The sequence below is a fragment of the Lithobates pipiens genome, unplaced genomic scaffold, assembly GCF_037356315.1.
Source record: "Lithobates pipiens isolate NorthernLeopardFrog02 unplaced genomic scaffold, aLitPip1_a1.2 Scaffold_8, whole genome shotgun sequence".
Taxonomy (NCBI): Eukaryota; Metazoa; Chordata; class Amphibia; order Anura; family Ranidae; genus Lithobates; species Lithobates pipiens.
In genome coordinates, this window is record NW_027507903.1 from 195,302,243 (window position 1) to 195,319,967 (window position 17,725).

General features: G+C 43.7%; 1 protein-coding gene across 5 annotated transcripts in view; it reads right to left on the reverse strand.

Annotated features, from left to right (window-relative positions):
• The window catches only part of PLXNB2 (plexin B2), a 342,174-nt gene that overhangs the window by 18,123 nt on the left and 306,326 nt on the right, over positions 1–17,725 (reverse strand). For all 5 annotated transcript variants that reach the window (XM_077474007.1, XM_077474008.1, XM_077474006.1 and 2 more), the window contains 3 exons: positions 15,555–15,621; positions 15,146–15,292; positions 2,068–2,224 (listed from right to left, as the gene is read on the reverse strand). In XM_077474007.1, the coding sequence (XP_077330133.1) occupies positions 2,068–2,224; positions 15,146–15,292; positions 15,555–15,621 (371 nt within the window). The remainder of the gene's footprint in view (positions 1–2,067; positions 2,225–15,145; positions 15,293–15,554; positions 15,622–17,725) is intronic.

A 17,725-nucleotide genomic window follows, 5' to 3' on the forward strand; every position in this document is an offset into this window, starting at 1 on the left:
CCATACCAGGCACTTCAGGTTTGGTAGAGATTTTAAGAGGAAACCCCACACCAAAAGAAAGAAAAAAACTGACCCTTATTCCGAGCATACAGCCTGGCAGGTCAGAAAAGGTAAGTGAGCGCGCCCCCCCCCTCGGCCATTATCACAAGCAGTGGGAGGAAACATCCCCCTCTTGCCGCCTTCCGCCACTCCACCCGGGTCTCCTGAACGACCAGCCAGCATGTCTGCCAGCTGGTTAAAGTCCAGAACAATCATGTCTCCGATGCAGTAACCCGGAAGTGACGTCATGTCGTCACTTCCGGTTTACGTGGCTGCCAACGGCACCAATTGTAAAAAAATCCCCAGTATTCAAAAACACAGATTTTGGGATTTTGAATACTTTTAAGTGTAGTGAAGGGGTTTGGGGTCTTTTAGAACCCAGATAACTCCATAAAAAGAGTACCTGTCACTGCCTATTACTGTCACAAGGGATGTTTACATTCCTTGTGACAGCAATTCAAGTGATCAATTTTCTTTTTTAAAGGGACAGTGGAAAAAAAAAAAAGTGCAAAATAAAATGACTAATTTTTTTTTTAAATTGCCACCGTCCCCACGCACCAAAGAAAACGCATAAGTCATGCCCACAAATGAGTATTGGCAGGGTATTGCAGAGTATTGGCAGGGTATTGGGTATTGCAGAGTATTGGCAGGGTATTGCAGAGTATTGGCAGAGTATTGCAGAGTATTGGCAGAGTATTGCAGAGTATTGGCAGAGTATTGCAGAGTATTGGCAGAGTATTGCAGAGTATTGGCAGAGTATTGCAGAGTATTAGCAGGGAATTGAGGGGTTAAATTTCGGTGAGCAGCGATGTGGGCACTGCAGATGCAGCCCACAGCGCTGCTGACACCGATCTCTTGCCCCTTCGCTGTACCAATCGGTACAGAGAGTGAAGGAGGAACCGGCGTCATAACACGACTCCGGTTTGTTTACAAGTGATCGCTGGGAGGCCGTTAATTAACGGCCTCTCGGAGTTAAACAACCGCCCTGTAGCCGTTATTCGGCTATGGGCCGGTTGTTAAGTGGTTAAAGTGGAGGTCAAGGCTTTTTATGTTTATTAAAAGTGAGCAGCTACAAAAAGTGTAGTTGCTGACTTTTAATAAACAGACACTTACCTGTTCCACAGTCCAGCGTTGCGGCCGAACGGAGCGCCGCTCCTCTCCCCCTCCTCTCCATTGCCACTCTGGGCACCCGGCTGTGACAGCTTTCGGCTTCACTACCCCCTCAAAAAAATTACATGCCAAATGTGGCATGTAAGGGGGCGAGGAGTGCTTAAAGCAGGAGTTCCATTTTTGGGTGGAACTCCACTTTAAGTGGTAAAAAAAAATAAAAAATAAAAAAACACACACACACACACAAATGTCCCCCGGTGTGGATCCATCATCAATCACAAAGAAAATGGCAGCCTCCGACGCAGGATTAAAAAAAAAAAAAAAAAAGGAAGGGGTTCCACACCCGATTGAGGCTCTCGCCGTTTGACAGCTCTGCCACCTCCCTTCACTAAATAAATTAAGGGGCAACGCCACACGAAGGGCCTGGCATGGATTTTTTTCAGACATCTTCATTGCCGCCATTTTTTTGTTTACATTTCATCGAGAAACCCATGGTCAGCCAACGAGTCGTTGATTGTTAACGACACGGCGGCCCACCACTCCATAATAATCCACTATTGACGGGAGTGGAGGGGAGGACCAGGGGCTGGATTAACATTGATGTGAATACAGGACTGCAAATTCAGTCAGGTCCCATTAAAGTCTATGGAGCCGAATTTGCACTTGCTCTTTTTTTTTTTTTTTTCTTTTTATAGCTGCATAAGAATCACACTGCATTGATGCGAAAGACTTTCATTAAAAACAATGTTATTTCAGATGACATGCGAATCGATGCATTTGAAATGGATCAAAATCGCACCAGAAGTCGCAGCAGTGAGAACTGGGCCTTAACACTAATGAACACACAGACATGGAGGCAAAGCAAAACAAACAAAACATGTACCAATATCATGCCCTCTCACCACAATACACACTTACCCAGTGCTAAGCTGTCTGCTTTTGGTCGTTGTGTGTAAGGAAGATTTTTGTAAACCTGCTCGACTATTTTTTCCTTAACTTGTGCGATGGTGTCACAGTTTAATACTTTAACTTGCACAGGCTCTAATCCCTCATCATGCACAATGACGTTAACAGTCTGCAGAAGAAAGGTAGTAACATGTTAGGTGGTTGATACTCTTCTCCATGAACAGTTATGCGAGAAAAAAAATTCCATGCATTTTTATATTATTGCCTAAATTTGCAGAATACGATTCCTGGTGTTATTAATGTGCGTTAGCCTCAAGCTGCCCAAAGTATGGTTCTTTTGTTGTTCATGCTTATACAGTACATAAACCTTGGATTACATGCTGCATATTTTGGTAAAGTGCATGGCTGGTGGTCACAGGAGGAACATGGGTTCCCTGATACTCCTAGCTAACACTTCTATGTACAAATCCTGCAGCCATAGAATTTATGTTAAATTAAAGTGACTTTTTTTAAAAACAATTCAATAACAAGGATGTTAAAGGCTACCTGCTATGTGCAGTGGTTTTGCACAGAGAAGCCCAGATCCTCCTTTTCTCAAGTCCCACATCGGCACTCCTGACCCCTCCCTCTTGCCAGGTGCCCTCACAGCAATAAGCTTGCTATGGGGGCACCTGAGCTAAGCCACTGCTCTGTGTCCAGTCACACTCAGAGTTGAGCCCCACCCCCTCCTTATCCTGATAGGTTCACTGGCTGTGATTGACAGCATTGTCCACAATCATTAGTCCGTATCTGAGCAGTCGCTTCAGATAGGCCTTGACTGCTCTCACGACGAAAGAGTGCAACCATTTTAGTAGCTGATTTGAATGCTGCTACTAAATGTCAGTTTGCCGTATCTGAAACATTCAAATATACCTATATGGTGCTCACTATATTGAGAGGAAGTAATAACTTTCCTTCCGCAGAACAAGGTTCTGGTAAAAAGGAAGGTAAGAAATGTCTTGATTCAAATGACAGCTAGATCCTTTTAGGAAAAAAGAAAAAGGCTGGGTGAGGATTTAAGAAAGCTGCCCGACGCACGTTTCGACTCTAGAGGTCTTCAACAGGGGCTTGCGCCCCTAGAGTCGAAACGTGCGTAGGGCAGCTTTCTTGTACCGCACATTGCTTTTATTATTGTTTTATCATTGTTCGTGATCACTTTTTATGGATATTTTTTGGTGTGTCATTTTATTTATGACATAGTGCAACATATATGGAACAAAATTCGGCTGATTCAGCAGGGACTGTCAAATTTTGATCGACTTGTGTACAACCAGCCTGCCTATACGTGGATCTATAGACTGACTTGTGTACAACCAGCCGGTTGGCTTTATCCAGATCAGTGCCACTGGCTATAGCCAGCAACACAGATCAGTGTATTAAAATACAATAGCACAGCAGGAAGGATTCCCCCATCCACCTTGAATGTGTGGATGGGGGAATTGGCTCACCCAAACAGCACGTTGAATGAAAAAAATGAACCATGTATGGCCAGCCTTGGCCAGTTTCAGCTTCCCATTCTGGCAAGCATGCTTCTCTAGAGTGAGAGAATTGATGCTTCCATCTTGAGCATCCCACACTGATGTAACAGGTTCCATTAATAATGTGCAGATATGTGGCTGAATGTATACATTTTTTATTCTGCACATTAAAGCATGGAAGCACCTGCATTTCAAGCTGTGCCCACTGGCTGCAGCCAGGACAGAGCTCATCTTAAAATGGTAGTAATGTTAAAAAAAAAAATCAAAAAAAAAAATCAATCACAGGGTTTTTATAACAGAAGAGACCCTGGAGGTCTAGTATGGCATAAATGTCTCCCCTGCCTGTCAGCGGTAATGCGACCACATTTATGGCCTGCTCTGTGTGGCGCGACAACGTGACTACTGTGCACATTTGCAGGAGTGACGTCACAGCGGCCTGGTCATTCAAGCAGCTGAAGATTAGCTCAGGTGATGATTGAAGCGCCGTGGGCCAGGGGGAGCCATGACAGAGCAGTGCTGAAGGGCTTTGTTTGCAGGTACGTCTGTCATACAGTGGATATAAAAAGTCTACACATCCCTGTTAAAATGACAGGTTTCTGTGATGTAAAAAAAAATGAGACAACGATAAAGAATTTCAGAACTTTTTCCACCTTTAATGTGAACAACAAACTGAAATCTTTTAGGTGGAGGGAAGTAAAAATAAAAAAAAATATGGTTGCATAAGTGTGCACACCCTTACACTAAAACTTTTTGAAGTGCCTTTTGATTTTATTACAGCACACAGTCTTTTTGGGTATGAGTCTTATAGCATGGCACATCCTGACTTGGCAATATTTGCCTACTCTTCTTTGCAAAAACACTCCAAATCTGTCAGATTGGGAGGGCATCTCCCATGCAAAGCCCTCTTCAGATTACCCCATAGATTTTCAATTAGATTCAGGTCTGGGCTCTGGGCTGGGCCATTCCAAAACTTTAATCTTATCCTTGTGAAGCCATTTCAGTGTTGATTTGGAAGTTACTCTTCATGTTCAGCCTTCTAGCAGAAGCCTGAAGGTTTTGTGCCAATATTGACTGGTATTTGGAACTGTTCATAAATTCCCCCTACCTTCACAAAGGCCAGTTTCAGCCTGTTTCAGCACCAACATGCTTCACTGTGGGTATGGTGCTCTTTTGGTGATGTGCAGTGTTGTCTTTACATTTTAGCCAGGCTTGGATGTTTTCCTTCACAAGAAAATGTTTGCCACTCTACCCCATAGCCCAGACATTGAGATTGTTGTCACATGTACCACAGAGCCAATACTTTCCAGATCTTCCTGCAGCTCTTTTAAACACCTCAATACAGGGCACTTTCAGGCTATTTTTAGCTTTCAGCACTGTCGCACTTTGAATGAAAATTGTGCAGTCATACAACACTGTACCCAAATGATTTTTTTTTTAATCTTTTTCATCACACAAATAGAGCTTTCTTTTGGCGGTATTTAATCATTGCTGGAGTTTTTATTTTTTACTTATTTTAGTTTTTCTGATTTTTTTGTCAGTAAATTTTGTAAATAAGTAATTTTTTTCCCTTCACTAATGGGCACTGATAGGCGGCACTAATATGCCGCACTAATGGGCACCGATGAGGAGGCACTAATATGCGGCACTGGTGAGCACGGATAGACAGCACTGATGGGTAGCAATGATGAGCAGGCACTTATGGGAGGCACTGAATGGCAGCACTGATGATCAGCGCCTTGATTAGATGCCCAGGTCTCCTCTGCGAGGAGATGCTGCTGATCAGCACTCCTCGCCACACACTGCCACGGCTCCCTAGAAAGATCAGGGTTGCGCCGTGTCCTAGCAACACGGTGTGGCCACAATCGCTGCAGGCACGCGATAAGTGACCGTTTTGGGGCGCCATCATATGACATCCTCCCAGAACGAGAGCAGCACCATCCCTCCGTCATTTGACTGTGGGTGGCTGGCAAGAGGTTAATGTTGCTGTAGCCCTCTTGGCAGCCTCCCTGACCAGTTGTCTTGGTAAAGTTAAGCCATATTTTCTCCACTTGACTGTTTTCACTGTGTTCCATGGTATATCTAATGCCTTGCAAATTCTTTCGTTCCCTTCTCCTGATACCTTTAACAATGATATCCCTGTGATGCTTTGGAAGCTCTCTGCAGACCATGGCTTTTGCCCTAGGATGAGACTAAGAAAATGTCAGGAAAGACCTAGTAGAACAGCTGAACTTTATTTGGGGTTAATCAGAGGCAGTTTAAGAGCCGGTTCACACAGGGGCGACTCAGATCCGACTTCAAGTCGCCCCAAGTCACCTCAGGTCACACAACATGTAGAAATCAATGTAAGTGAATGTGAGCTGTCTTAATGCACACTACTGAAGTCGCTCCGACTTCAGAAAAGGTTCCTGTACTACTTCAATCCAACTTGTAGGGGACTGGTACCCATTGATTTCAATGGAGGTCGCCTCCAAGTCGGATCTCCATCTATACGGAGGCGACTCTCACAGAATTATCAGCTCTCAAAAGGAGTTCCCCCCTGAGAGCTCATTCTCTGATTGGCCAAGGCAAGTCGCCTGGCCTGGGGCGACTTAAAGTAGTGTTGTAAGTCGCGTCCAAGTTGCCTCCGAAAGTCGTGTTGCCCCTGTGTGAACCGAGCCTAAATGATGGCAGGTAATTACTGACTCCTACTTACCATGAGTTTGAACGTGATTGCTTAATTCTGAACACAGCTACATAGTTATAGGAGGGTGTGCACACTTATGCAACCCAAATTTCAGTTTGTCGAGTTGTACAGTTTATAGGACACATTAAAGGTGGAAAGAGTTCTGAAATTTTTTATCTAGGTCTCATTTTTTTATATCACAGAAACCCAAATGATTTTAATAGGGGTGGGTAGACTTTTTATATCTACTGTAAGTACAAATGTGGGGTGCTTACTAATACAATACGGCTTAAATCTGCAGGGAGATTTTTTTTAAGGAGGCTTTACTACTGTTTAAAGAGGGAGTCTGATGATTTTTTTTTTTTTTTTTTTTTAAGTCAGCAGCTACAAATACTGCAGCTGCTGACTTTTAATAAATGGGCACTTACCTTTCCTGGAGTCCAGCAACGTAGGCAGCCGACGAGCAATTTCTCGGCCCTCGGCTGCTGCAGGTGCCATTCTCGGTGAGGGAATCAGGAAGTGAAGCATTGCGGCTTCACTTCCCCAGTTCCCTACCGCACATGCGCAATCCGCGCAGTGCAATGGGAATGGTCCGCACGGTCTCTGGGACCCGTGTGTGTCCCAGCAGACAGCGCGCTGGGACAGGAAGAGGCATAGACCCCCGTGGGAGTCCATGCCCGGAAGTGGGTGCAAATACCTGTCTTAGACAGGTATCTGCACCCTCCTCCCCCCTGAAAGGTGCCAACTGTGGCACCGGAGGGGGGAAGGGTTCCAAAAAGAGGAGGTTACATTTTTGTGTGAACCTCCGCTTTAAGGCTGGTCATATGCCAATTTTTTTTCCCAGCAGAAGAGCAAATCTCCCACTGCACCTTTTGTGTTTGTCAGCCGGCCCCCACTGGCTGTCAAAATACCTGAACAGCAGCTGCATTTGATTGGATACAGCTACTGTTTGGTCAAACATTTTCCAGCAGGCTCCTTTGACAAAAACGAATGATCAAGCACTGTCGAACCAAGCAGGGTCAGCAGTGCCACTCACTAAGCAAGTTTCAGCTGAATCTTCATGTACAGAGTGTATGGCCAGCTTTAGGTTAGTGTACTGAGGGGATCATCTCATCTTTGCATCATCTTAATGTGTTTGCTTACAAATGGTCGCCTCTATAATGGGGGAACAATCAGCATCTTACTACGTGGCCAAAATATATTAAAAAGGCATTAGTTAAATTAAGAGGAAACAAAAAACAAAAATGAAAAACAACAAAAGGAGAAACTGTGAAAACAAAGTGGAAACAGATTAACTAAAACAGGAAAGCTTAATGAAAGGTGAACAAGAGCCATGCTTATAGATACAATTATATAATGGGGAGAGTGTCATTGCTTCAGCTCTGCTTTGGAAGAGATCTGTACTTTTAAAACAAATGATCTCATTTAATATTTCTAGGCATTGCTTTGTTCTCAGTCCTGATTTGAGGTATGATGCTCTGTAAAGTTAAGACTGCAAATATGTAATACAACTGTGCAATAACATTTTTTAAAGCAAATAAATATGTACAATATTTGTGCATAGAGCCTGCTCTGACTTAGGATGGTACCAAATCAGATTACAGACTCCAGAGAGACCTGGTTAACCTCTTACTGCCCACGTAATGTGTGTGGCAGCAAAGAGCTTTAATGTCTACACACTGTATGTGTGCATACACTTGGGGGGACAGAGATTTCTGTGCTGAAAGCACACTCACCCGTTATGACCAGGCTGTAAAAACAGGACCGGATCCATGACCACTGTGACAGCCAATCAGCATGGTTATGTGATTGTCCGGTCCTTTCCACCCTATGGGCGTAAAATCCATGTTAAAGGATTTAATGGCATGGCAGAAAGGGGTTAAAGTACTAATAGCCAACCAATCAACCGTGTTTGCAACAAAGGTATCACTTGCTATGTCCAATAAAATATATCTGAGCCTAAGACTGCAGAACACCTGAAGATGTAATGGTGATGAAATTAGGGCAAGGTGTTTGTAATATGAAAATACTTCCTGTCCTAAGGTGACACTGCTCCTCCACAGATAAAATAAGTGAGTGTTTTCACTCTAGGACATGAAGTGTGTTACTAGCGAATAGGGATGAGCCGAACACCCCCCGGTTCGGACCAGAACTTGTTAACGGCCCCCGCGTTCGTTACGAACGTTAGAACCCCATTGAAGTCTATGGGACTCGAACGTTCAAAATGGAAAGTGCTAATTTTAACGGCTAATATGCAAGATAGTGTCCTAAAAAGGGTTTGGGGACCTGACTCCTGCCTCAGGGGACATGGGTCAATGCAAAAAAAAGTTTTAAAAACGGCCGTTTTGGCGGGAGCACCGATTTTAATGACGATTAAAGTGAAAAAAAAAAGTGAAATATTCCTTTAAATATGGTGCCTGGGGGGTGTCTGTAGTATGCCTGTGAAGTGCCACGTGTTTCCCGTGTTTAGAACAGTCCCTGCACAAAATGACATTTAACGGAAATAACACCATTTAAAACTGCTTGCGGTTTTAATGTTATATCTGGTTCCTGCAATATGGTTGAAAATCATTGAGAAAAATGGCATGGGTAGCCCTCCCTGCCCATTACCAGCCTATTTGGGTCTTGTACGCATATTAAGGGGAACCCTGTACCCATATTAAAAAAAGGAAATGCGTGTGGCCCCCAGGCCCTATATACTCAGAACAGCAGTATACAGGCGGTGCAAACAAGACAGGGACTGTGTAGGGTTGTTGTGTTAAGTTGAATCTGTTTGTAATTTTCAACTGGTACATCTTTAAAGTGTAGCTCCAGTCAAAAAAACTATTTTTAAGCTTTTTGGAAAACATAGGGAAGGGTTATCACCCCTGTATAATTTGTTTTGTCGTCCATCTTTTTTCATCTCACTTGCTGCTGTCTCCTTCCGTTTGCAAGTAGGAGATGTTTGTAAGTTGGATGTTTGAAAGTAGGGGCCTGCCCTATATTATAGCGGTATGTACTGGGTACAGAGCACGCAGACAGCACGCACTATCGCCTAACACTACTGACTGCAAGCTCTATTATTAACCACTTGACCACTGGGTACTTAAACACCCTTAATAACCAGACCAATTTTCAGCTTTTGGTGCTCTCACATTTTGAATGACAATTACTCAGTCATGCAACACTGGACCTATATGAAATGTTTGTCCTTTTTTTCACACAAATAGAGCTTTCTTTTGGTGGTATTTAATCACCTCTCAGTTTTTTTATTTTTTGTGCTATAAAAGAAAAAAGACCGGAAATTCTGCGAAAAAATGAATTTTTCTTTGTTTCTGTTATAAAATTTTGCAGATTAGTAATTTTTTCTTCATAAATTTTTTTTTACTGGTTACATGTTTTGAGTTGCAGAGGAGGTCTAGGACTAGAATTATTGCTCTCGCTGTAACGTTCTCGGCGATACCTCACATGTGTGGTTTGAACACCGTTTTCGTATGTGGGCGGGGCTTACGCATGCGTTCGCTTCTGCATGCGAGCACATGGGGACATGGGCGCTTTAATTTTTTTTTTTTTTTTTATTGTTCATTTTACTTTATCTATTTTAGTTTGACATTTTTTTCCCCAAACATATATTTTTGATCACTTTTATTCCTATTACAAGGAATGTAAACATCCCTTGTAATAGGAATATGGGGTGACAGGTCCTCTTTACAGTGAAATCTGGGGGTCAATATGACCCCACATCTCACCTCTAGGCTGGGAAGCCTGAAATAAAAAATAAAAAAAAGATTCTGGCTTTGATCGTACTGGCGAGTTGGTAGAAGCACCGGAGTGCGGTGAGGGGTGGGGGGCGTCTATGGCTGGGTATTTCAGGGTATCACCGAGTATGGCTGGGTATCTCAGAGTATGGCTGGGTATGGCAATTTATGGCAGGGTATTGCAGAGTATTGGCGGGGTATTGGCGGGGTACTAAAGAGTAATAGCAGGGTACTGCAGAGTATTGGGGAGTACTACAGAGTAATGGCAGGGTACTGCAGAGTAAAGGCAGGGTACTGCAGAGTAATGGCAGGGTACTGCAGAGTAATGGCAGGGTACTGCAGAGTAATGGCAGGGTACTGCAGAGTAATGGCAGGGTACTGCAGAGTAATGGCAGGGTACTGCAGAGTAATGGCAGGGTACTGCAGAGTAATGGCAGGGTACTGCAGAGTAATGGCAGGGTACTGCAGAGTAATGGCAGGGTACTGCACTGCAGAGTAATGGCAGGGTACTGCAGAGTAATGGCAGGGTACTGCAGAGTAATGGCAGGGTACTGCAGAGTAATGGCAGGGTACTGCAGAGTAATGGCAGGGTACTGCAGAGTAATGGCAGGGTACTGCAGAGTAATGGCAGGGTACTGCAGAGTAATGGCAGGGTACTGCAGAGTAATGGCAGGGTACTGCAGAGTAATGGGGAGTACTGCAGAGTAATGGGGAGTACTGCAGAGTAATGGCAGGGTACTGCAGAGTAATGGCAGGGTACTGCAGAGTAATGGCAGGGTACTGCAGAGTAATGGCAGGGTACTGCAGAGTAATGGCAGGGTACTGCAGAGTAATGGCAGGGTACTGCAGAGTAATGGCAGGGTACTGCAGAGTAATGGCAGGGTACTGCAGAGTAATGGCAGGGTACTGCAGAGTAATGGCAGGGTACTGCACTGCAGAGTAATGGCAGGGTACTGCAGAGTAATGGCAGGGTACTGCAGAGTAATGGCAGGGTACTGCAGAGTAATGGCAGGGTACTGCAGAGTAATGGCAGGGTACTGCAGAGTAATGGCAGGGTACTGCAGAGTAATGGCAGGGTACTGCAGAGTAATGGGGAGTACTGCAGAGTAATGGGGAGTACTGCAGAGTAATGGCAGGGTACTGCAGAGTAATGGCAGGGTACTGCAGAGTAATGGCAGGGTACTGCAGAGTAATGGCAGGGTACTGCAGAGTAATGGCAGGGTACTGCAGAGTAATGGCAGGGTACTGCAGAGTATGCACTGGTATTGCAGAGTATTGGCAGGGAATTGAGGGGTTAAATTCGGTAAGCAGCGATGTGGGCACTGCAGATGCAGCCCACATCGCTGCTGACACCGATCTCTTTCCCCTCCGCTGTACCGATCGGTACAGAGAGGGGAGGGAGGAACCGGCGTCATAATATGACGCCGGTTTGTTTACAAGTGATCACTCCGTCATTTGACGGAGCGATCACGTGGTAAACGGCCGCGCCGAGCGGCCGTTTACCGTGATCCGTGCTGCGCCGGGTCCTGTGGACCCGGCGGTCACGGATGCTCTCGAGTGCGCGCCCCAGGGGGCGCGCGAGAGCCGAATTCTGGGAGGCCGTTAATTAACGGCCTCTCAGAGTTAAACAACCGCCCTGAAGCCGTTAATCGGCAATGGGCGGTTGTTAAGTGGTTAAAGATAGATCACTAGCTAGCTATATAGGTGAGGTGAATATAGTGTAGTGGTGTATACAGCGGTCAGGGCACAGACAATAACCACTACACAAGAGCAAGATAGGAAATCAGCCAAAAACGATTGGTGTGTAACTGTGTTGAAGGTACACAGAACACCCACTGCTTCAGATTCCAACACACTACACGAGGCCGCCTCAAAGGCAGCCTTATATAGTGTGGGGCGTGCACTACACAGCCTGAGCTATGATTGGCCACAGGCAGGATGCCTGTGGCCAATCATGGCTCTCCTCGCTGCTGGCGCTGCGATTGGCCAAGCATGCGGGGTCACAGTGCATGCTTGGCCAATCATGAGCAAGCAATGCACTGCGCCATCGCAGTGCATTGTGGTCCACGCGCGCCATACGAATTTTGACGCGAACGGACCAAGAGTTCGGATTTCGCCGAACGCCCGAACAGCCAATGTTCGAGTCGAACGTACGTTCGAGTCGAACGTACGTTCGACTCGAACACGAAGCTCATCCCTACTAGCGAATCAACACGAAAAATGAAAGGGAAAAAAAAAAAAAGTAAAACAAAAAAAGAAAACTAATGCAACCACCCGATCTAAGGATTAGTACGCTGCAATGTATGCTTTTTATTTTTTTATGTAGAAGTGTATTTATAGATGTGGTAGCAAGAGCTGAGTGGATATTGTATACCTGCCAAATCTCAGCACATATTCCTCCCTTCTTTTCCCTTTTAATTGTACACTTGAAGTCAAATTTGTATTCAGTGTATGTCTTCAACATAATACTCAATGCCACCAAATTGATGTTCGACCCTTTATTTTGGTTTAGGCTTGCATATTTTCATGGGTGCGACAATACCATCTTTCATGGGGAGAATCTGAATTGGTGCCAATAAAACCATGCTTTCTTAAATTTGTCTTCATAGTGTCTGGGAGAAAAAGTGAAATATTCCATTCTCAAACAAATCAACTGACAAAATATACTAGGACCCAGCATAGGTGCATTTCTGTTCTTTCGCTTGGTTGGGATGCAGGCTCTTGGGCAAGTAGTGAATTCTTTTTTTTTGGCTGTATAGGAAAAGGGTTGGGGTGCAACAGTATGCCCAAAGGGTTATCTCCCAGCCTGACCTAGATTTGTATTTTACGTGAAAATCTGACTTCAATCTCTGCATAACGGTACAGATTTCTGCCCAGAAACAGCCAATATCCAAAACTTGATACAAGGCCTGATTTTCACAAAAAATACGCCAGTCACTAACATGTTTAATAAATGTTGCTTCTTATATACTAATGACCGTAGCTATCATTTAGCCCATGAACAAGCTTATACAACCCTGGCCAAAAGTTTTGAGAATACAAATATTCATTTTCACAAAGTCTGCTGCCTCAGTTTTTATGATTGCAATTTGCATATACTCCAGAATGTTACTAAAAGTGATCAGATGAATTGCAATTAATTGCAAAGTCCCTCTTTGCCATGAAAATGAACTTAACCCCCCCCCCCAAAAAAAAAAAAACATTTACACTGCATTTCAGCCCTGCTACAAAAGGACAAACAGACATCTAGTGATTCTCTCATTAACACAGGTGTCAGTGTTGACGAGGACAAGGCTGGAATCACTCTGTAATGCTGACTGAGTTAGAACAGACTGGAAGCTTTAAAAAGGAGGAGGGGTGCTTGAAATCATTGTTCTTCCTCTGTTAATATGGTTACTTGCAAGGAAACATGTGCAATCACCATTGCGTTGCAAAAAAGGGTTTCAGAGGCAAGGATATTGCTGCTGCCAAGGTAGTACCTAAATCAACCACTTATTGGATCCTCAAGAACCTCAAGGAGAGAGGTTCAATTGTTGTAATGAAGGCTTCACGGCACACACAAAAAAAGTTTTTTTTTTTTTTTTACTTTCCAGGAAAAACATCAGGGACAGACTTATATTCTGCAAAAGGTACAGGGATTTGACTACTGAGGACTGGGGTAAAGTAATTGTATCTGATGAATCCCCTTTCCAGTTGTTTGGGGCATCCGGATTTAAACTTGTCTGAAGAAAAGGTGAGCGCTGCCATCAGTAAAGAATCCATTCATGTACGGGGTTGCTTCTCAGCCAAGGGAGTGGGGCTCTCTCACAATTTTGCATACGAACACAGCCATGAATAAAGAACTGTACAAAAACATCCTCCGAGAGCAACTTCTCCAAACCATCCAAGAACAGTTTGGTGACGAGCAAAAAAAGCAAGGTGCTCCAGTATGATGGAGCACCTTACCATAAGGCAAAAGTAATAACTAAGTGGCTTGGAGAACAAAACAACTAAATTTTGGGTCCATGGCCAGGAAACTCCCCAGACCTTAATCCCATTGAGAACTTGTGGTGAATCCTCAGGAGGTGGGTGAACAAAAACAAAACAAACAAAAAAAACACGAATTCTGACAACACAAAGCATTGAATATGCAAGAATGGGCTGCCATCAGTGAGGATATGGCCTAGAAGTTGATTGACAGCATGCCAGGCGACTTGCAGAGGTCTTGAAAAAGAAGGGTCAACACTGCAAATATTGACTCTTAAAGTAATTAAAGTAATTGTCAATAAAAAGCCTTTGACACTTATGAAATGCTTGTAATTATACTTCAGTATACCATAGTAACATCTGACAAAAAGATATAAAAACACCGAAGCAGCAGACTTTGTGAAAATTTATATTTTTGTCATTATTAAAATTTTTGGCCACAGGTGTACTTTTTAGCATACATAAATGTTTATTCAATGTGGAAGTCTGGTGTGTATGTTGACTCATCATTAGGAATCTTCTTGTGCCCAGAATGGACACAAATTTGCTGGCATAAGTCTACAGATCATCAATTATTGCCTGATGATAGAGATTAGAGATTAGAGATTAGAGATAAGAGATAAGAGATTAGAGATTAGAGATAAGAGATAAGAGATTAGAGATAAGAGATAAGAGATAAGAGATAAGAGATAAGAGATAGAGATAGAGATAGAGATAGAGATAGAGATAGAGATAGAGATAGAGATAGAGATAGAGATAGAGATAGAGATAGAGATAGAGATAGAGATAGAGATAGAGATAGAGATAGAGATAGAGATAGAGATAGAGATAGAGATAGAGATAGAGATAGAGATAGAGATAGAGATAGAGATAGAGATAGAGATAGAGATAGAGATAGAGATAGAGATAGAGATAGAGATAGAGATAGAGATAGAGATAGAGATAGAGATAGAGATAGAGATAGAGATAGAGATAGAGATAGAGATAGAGATAGAGATAGAGATAGAGATAGAGATAGAGATAGAGATTAGAGATAGAGATTAGAGATTAGAGATTAGAGATAGAGATAGAGATAGAGATAGAGAGAGATATTATACATCTCTCTCTCTATATCTCCATCTTTCGGTTTATTCTCACATCTACCTGAACAGAATAAAAACATGTGCTAAGGTCAGTTCATTCTGTCACAAACAAAAGGTCTCACTTACCAGTGGCATGTACTCCACATCATCCCCCAGCAATCCTGTATCATTCAGGGTGTATTTAGCTTTAACTTGCACTGCATCCACAGGACCCTTCTCCACTTGATGTTTGATTGCCTTAAAAAGTTTGTATAGGTGTTCACCAGCTGTGTCCTGCATTTCCAATGAAAAAAAAAAAATTTCAGATCTAGGAATTGGCTTTTAATGTTTTTGATAACATCTAAATCCCTTATCCCCAGTTGAGGCTTTGCTCGACTCATGCACGGACAGAGGCTTGCTGCATGTTGTGATCTACATAAGCAAAGTCTTTAATATTGCTGCTAAACTGGCACAGACAAAACAGGACAAAACACCTCTTTATACTCCAGATTTCATACAGGCCTCATTGTGCTATGACAACATGGCCAGCACTTACCTTTAAATACTGATATAAGCAAATAGACATCCAGTTTGAAAGCATTCGTTCAACAACGGTTTCTGATCTGTGAAAAAAAAAAAAACAGGTAAATTATGTTTTGTTGTTACAGTTTAAAGCAAAATGTAGAACCGATTCAACAGCCCAGCCCTAGTTAATACTGCTTCATCATGAAATGGTATTTAATGGAACTTTAATTCCTTTAACTAATAAATTGGTCCTCCTTCTAATACTGCCTACACACATTCATTTTATAGCACGTTGAGAGTAGAACCACCCCCCAAAGCCTTCTTGCTCATTTAATGAGCTCATGCTAATTGTACATGTGGATAATGATTGGGCGGGTATTAGTTCTGAAGGTGGCACATAGCTCTGAGGTCAGCGACTAAGTTCTATTTAGCAAAGCAAAACCAGGATCACAGGAGCACAAGGGTAGCTTTTCTGGCTAACAAAGGCAATAGCAACCAACCTGCAATTCTTGCTTTGAAGCATGTGATTCGCACAGGGATACTGCATTCCTGTGCAAATCACATGGGATTCTGTGTAGTGCATTTTTGACCATCATTTTGTATGGCTGAAATGGCATTGTAAATGCACGAAAATGATGCAGGCATCTTTTTTGCTGCACTGGAATCGAATGGATGTTCATACCCAAGCGATCCGATTCAGGCAAATGTACAGTATTCTGTGATCTGCTTCTGGGGTGTCGTTAACTTTTAATTGACACACTCAGCAGATCGTAAAAAATGACCGGTTACACTTACCGGTAACGGGTTTTCTGGGAAATCTTCCAGTACGGCACACCTGAGAGATGACTGGTCTCACCTGGCAGGAAACACATTCAACAGAGTTTAAAAGGCCCCTCCCCTCCCTCTGACCCTCAGTTATGCCAAAGTAAAAGCCCACACCAGTGTCAGAGGATGCATTCTATGAAGAATGAGAAAAAACCATCACCAAGATTTTAGGGTCGGGAAGTAGGCCTGCCGTCCTGGAAGATGTCCCAGAAAACCCGTTACCGGTAAGTGTAACCAGTCATTTTCTCCAGTCATCTTCCAGGACGGCACACCTGAGAGGATAAGCAAGAAGTACAGGCCTACCTCAGGGTGGGACCACCGCCTGTAGGACCTTCCTGCCCAATGCTAGGTCCTAAAGGAGACAACAGCTCCACTCTATAGTGCCTCAGGAAGGTATTATGACTCGTGCAGGTTGCTGCCTTGCAGATTTGGTCGATCGAAGCGCCTGCTCTCTGCCCAGAAGACCTAGTCGAATGAGCCTCAAGGTGTACTGGCTTACCCGATTGCTTATAAGTCCTCGCTATCGCCTGTTTTATCCACCTTGACATAGTTGGTTTGGAGGCCTGGAGACCCTTTCCCTTTCTTTGACCACCAAAAGTAATTAGAAGATGGTTCGATCTCCTAAATCTAAATAGACTAACAAACAGCGTCTAACATCTAAGAGGTGCAGTCTTTCCTCCTCCTCATTTTTTGGATCCTGACAAAATGATGGAAGAATAATCTCCTTTGCCCTATGGAACCCAGAGGCCACCTTTGGTAAATAAAGAGGATCCTGTCTAAGGACTATCCTATACTCCAGGATTAACAAAAAAGGCTCTTTTATAGTTAGAGCTTGTAAGTCACAGATCCTTTTGGCTGTGGTAATGGCCAGAAGGAAGGCCATCTTAATGGTAAGAAATATAACTGAAATTTGAGCCACCAGCTCAAAAGGCCCCTTCGTTAGGGCATCCAGAACCAAGGACGAATCCCACAGTGGGACCCTGATTGACCTTACCGGGGTTAATCTGTGCCTGGCCGACAAAAATCTTTTCACGAGGGGTTCCCAAGCTAACCTACTGTCAAAGAAAACTGACAGGGCCCCCACTTGGACCATCAGGGTGCTCACCGCTAATCCCTGATCTACCCCCTCCTGGAGAAATTCTAAAAAGGTCGGGAATATTTGGAGATCTCCTTCCTTAGATTGAACCCAGCAGGAGAAGACCTTCCAGACCCTGACATATCTTCCTGGTGACCTTATTCCTACTAAGGAGGAGCGTATCAATTACGTTCTCCGAACATCCCCTACCCCTGAGGATCTGCCTCTCAAAAGCCAGGCTGTCAGAGATAGAAATCCTGGGTCGGGATGAACGACTGGGCCCTGGCAAAGGAGATCCTGCT